Raw genomic sequence first — 2,500 nt, forward strand, 5'->3', positions numbered from 1 at the left:
TGATGTTTCCTCCCCCAAAGAGTGATGTTTCCTCCCCCAAAGCGTGATGTTTCCTTCCCCAAAGCATGAAGCAGATTTGTTTCTTTTTTATTAAAATAATCCTTTAATAACTTCTTAACTCTGGTAGAATTCTTCTTACACAAACGCTCAGTGACGGATGAGCTGACAGCTCGTATCTGTGGTAATGAAATGGATTTTTGATGCAGCGCTGATACTAAACGCATGAGTTTATTTTGACCTGTACATTACCCGAGCTGCTTCCCCCCTCCACCTGCCCACGACCCAAACGGCAGCGCGCTCTCGTCCCTTTAGACGCAGATCCGACTGATAAACCTGGTCACAATCCCCCCCGAGCGGAGATAAGGCTGGAGAGACGAGACTGTCAGACGCCGGTTTGCGGTTTGGAGACGGTTATTGTTCTGGGGGAGGACGAGAGGAGGACCAGGGGAGGACGATGGGTGAGGATGAGGGGGGAGGACGAGGGGGGAGGACGAGGGGAGGACGAGGGGTGAGGACGAGGGGAGGACGAGGGGTGAGGACGAGGGGAGGACGAGGGGAGAGGACCAGGGGAGGGCGAGGGGAGGACGAGGGGAGGGCGAGGGGAGGACGAGGGGGGAGGACGAGGGGAGGACGAGGGGAGGACGAGGGGTGAGGACGAGGGGAGGACGAGGGGTGAGGACGAGGGGAGGGCGAGGGGAGGACGAGGGGAGGGCGAGGGGAGGACGAGGGGAGAGGACGAGGGGAGGGCGAGGGGAGGGCGAGGGGAGGACGAGGGGAGGACGAGGGGAGAGGACGAGGAGAGGGCGAGGGGAGGACGAGGGGAGGACGAGGGGAGAGGACGAGGAGAGGGCGAGGGGAGGGCGAGGGGAGGACGAGGGGAGGGCGAGGGGAGGGCGAGGGGAGGACGAGGGGAGGGCGAGGGGAGGGCGAGGGGAGGACGAGGGGAGGGCGAGGGGAGGACGAGGGGAGGGCGAGGGGAGGACGAGGGGAGGGCGAGGGGAGGACGAGGGGAGGGCAGCGGGTTGCGCGTGTCACTCGAGGTCGTTAGGTTAATGGGGAATAACACTGAACTGAGAACATTAGTCACACATTCAACACATTCTAATGAAACGCTTGGATATGAAACATATAAATTGTGTTTTTGTTGCTGGAAGAAGAGAGTTATTGTGATGTGGGTAATGTATATAATGTATATAATATATTCACTGATCATGTGATCATCATATGTTATTCACTTTTGTAGATTGTGAGGCTGCAGTTCAGCCATGTGTGACATACAAAATACAACTGACTTTATTCCTCCCGGTTTAGGTTTTGAGTTCTACTTTATCATCCAGTACTTCTCAATGTACAGCCCGGAGGGACGGTCTGCTCTGATTGGTCATCTGCCGTGATGACGTTTATGAACAGGTTAATAATGTTGTGAGGTCAAGACTGTGTTAAATAATCACTGCTGGAGACATGTCTGCACTGGGACAAAACTGGGTCAAAACTGGGTCAAAACGCTCTCCACTGATGCTTTTACAACACGTGTGGATATTGATCAAATTATTGTCATGTCTGTGTCCTATTCATCATGCGCCACGACGATCTTGCTACATATGGGTCACAATGAACTATTCTGTGTATTTTAACTATTCTGTGTATTTTCTGATCATCTGTGGACTAGTCTAAACAATCTTAAAGCGGACGTCATAGTGAAGGTCAGGCCATTTTTATCAGACCCAAGCAACAGCTTTATAGAACACGGCTAAATCTTGTGAAGAGTTGAATCTCAGCTGCAAGACGAACAACACGCTGCTGTTTTGCCTGTTTTTCCCTGTTTTCATCAAATAAAGAACTTGAGAACGATCTTCGCCTCTCGCAGTCTGTTATAGACTAAACTTCGACACACGTCTGCTCTGGGACAACACATTATATCGTATTAAATGTAAATCCGGCTTAACTTTCTTTACCTCAGCTCAAAAACACACGCACGTTTCCCTTCTCCTTGGTCAGCCCATAGTTACCGCTCAGATCACGGGTAAAACTGAAATCGTAACCTCTGCTCTCGGAAACTGCTTCTACGTTTCAGACAAATATTCCCGTCTGCCTCTGATATTTACTCCTGGTTGTTGTTCAAACAGCTGGTATATTTATCCTTTTTTGCGGGCGCCGCGGCGTACCTGAGCGAGGTCGAGGCCGTAGCGACGGGCCAGTTCCTCCGGCTGGACTTTGTGGTCGTCCTGCGGAGAGAGGAAACACACTATAATTATTGTGAACATAAAAATACCAATTACCGGTGCAAAGAATGAATGGATAATATCAGCGGCGAGAGACAAAAGGGAGCTCGCGACGGCGCTCGGATAATAGCGCTATCACGGCGCGCTCGCCTTAAAAGGCGATCGAACTAAACGGGGCTCTGGCCTTTTGCGTACGGCGGTTACGGCGTCATAAACGGACGAAAAATGAAGAAAAACAGGAAGTGTGTGTGTGTCTGTGTGTGTGTCTGTGTGTGTGT

At 51.6% G+C, this 2,500-nt stretch overlaps 1 protein-coding gene across 1 annotated transcript in view; it reads right to left on the bottom strand.

Annotated features, from left to right (window-relative positions):
* The window catches only part of atp1a2a (ATPase Na+/K+ transporting subunit alpha 2a), a 440,146-nt gene that overhangs the window by 415,737 nt on the left and 21,909 nt on the right, over positions 1-2,500 (bottom strand). Inside the window, exon 3 of the mRNA XM_072440594.1 lies at positions 2,166-2,225. Within this exon, the coding sequence (XP_072296695.1) occupies positions 2,166-2,225 (60 nt within the window). The remainder of the gene's footprint in view (positions 1-2,165; positions 2,226-2,500) is intronic.

Source organism: Eucyclogobius newberryi, unplaced genomic scaffold, assembly GCF_026437365.1.
Source record: "Eucyclogobius newberryi isolate DKJ021-1_F unplaced genomic scaffold, fEucNew1.0.hap1 SCAF_12, whole genome shotgun sequence".
Lineage (NCBI taxonomy): Eukaryota > Metazoa > Chordata > Actinopteri > Gobiiformes > Gobiidae > Eucyclogobius > Eucyclogobius newberryi.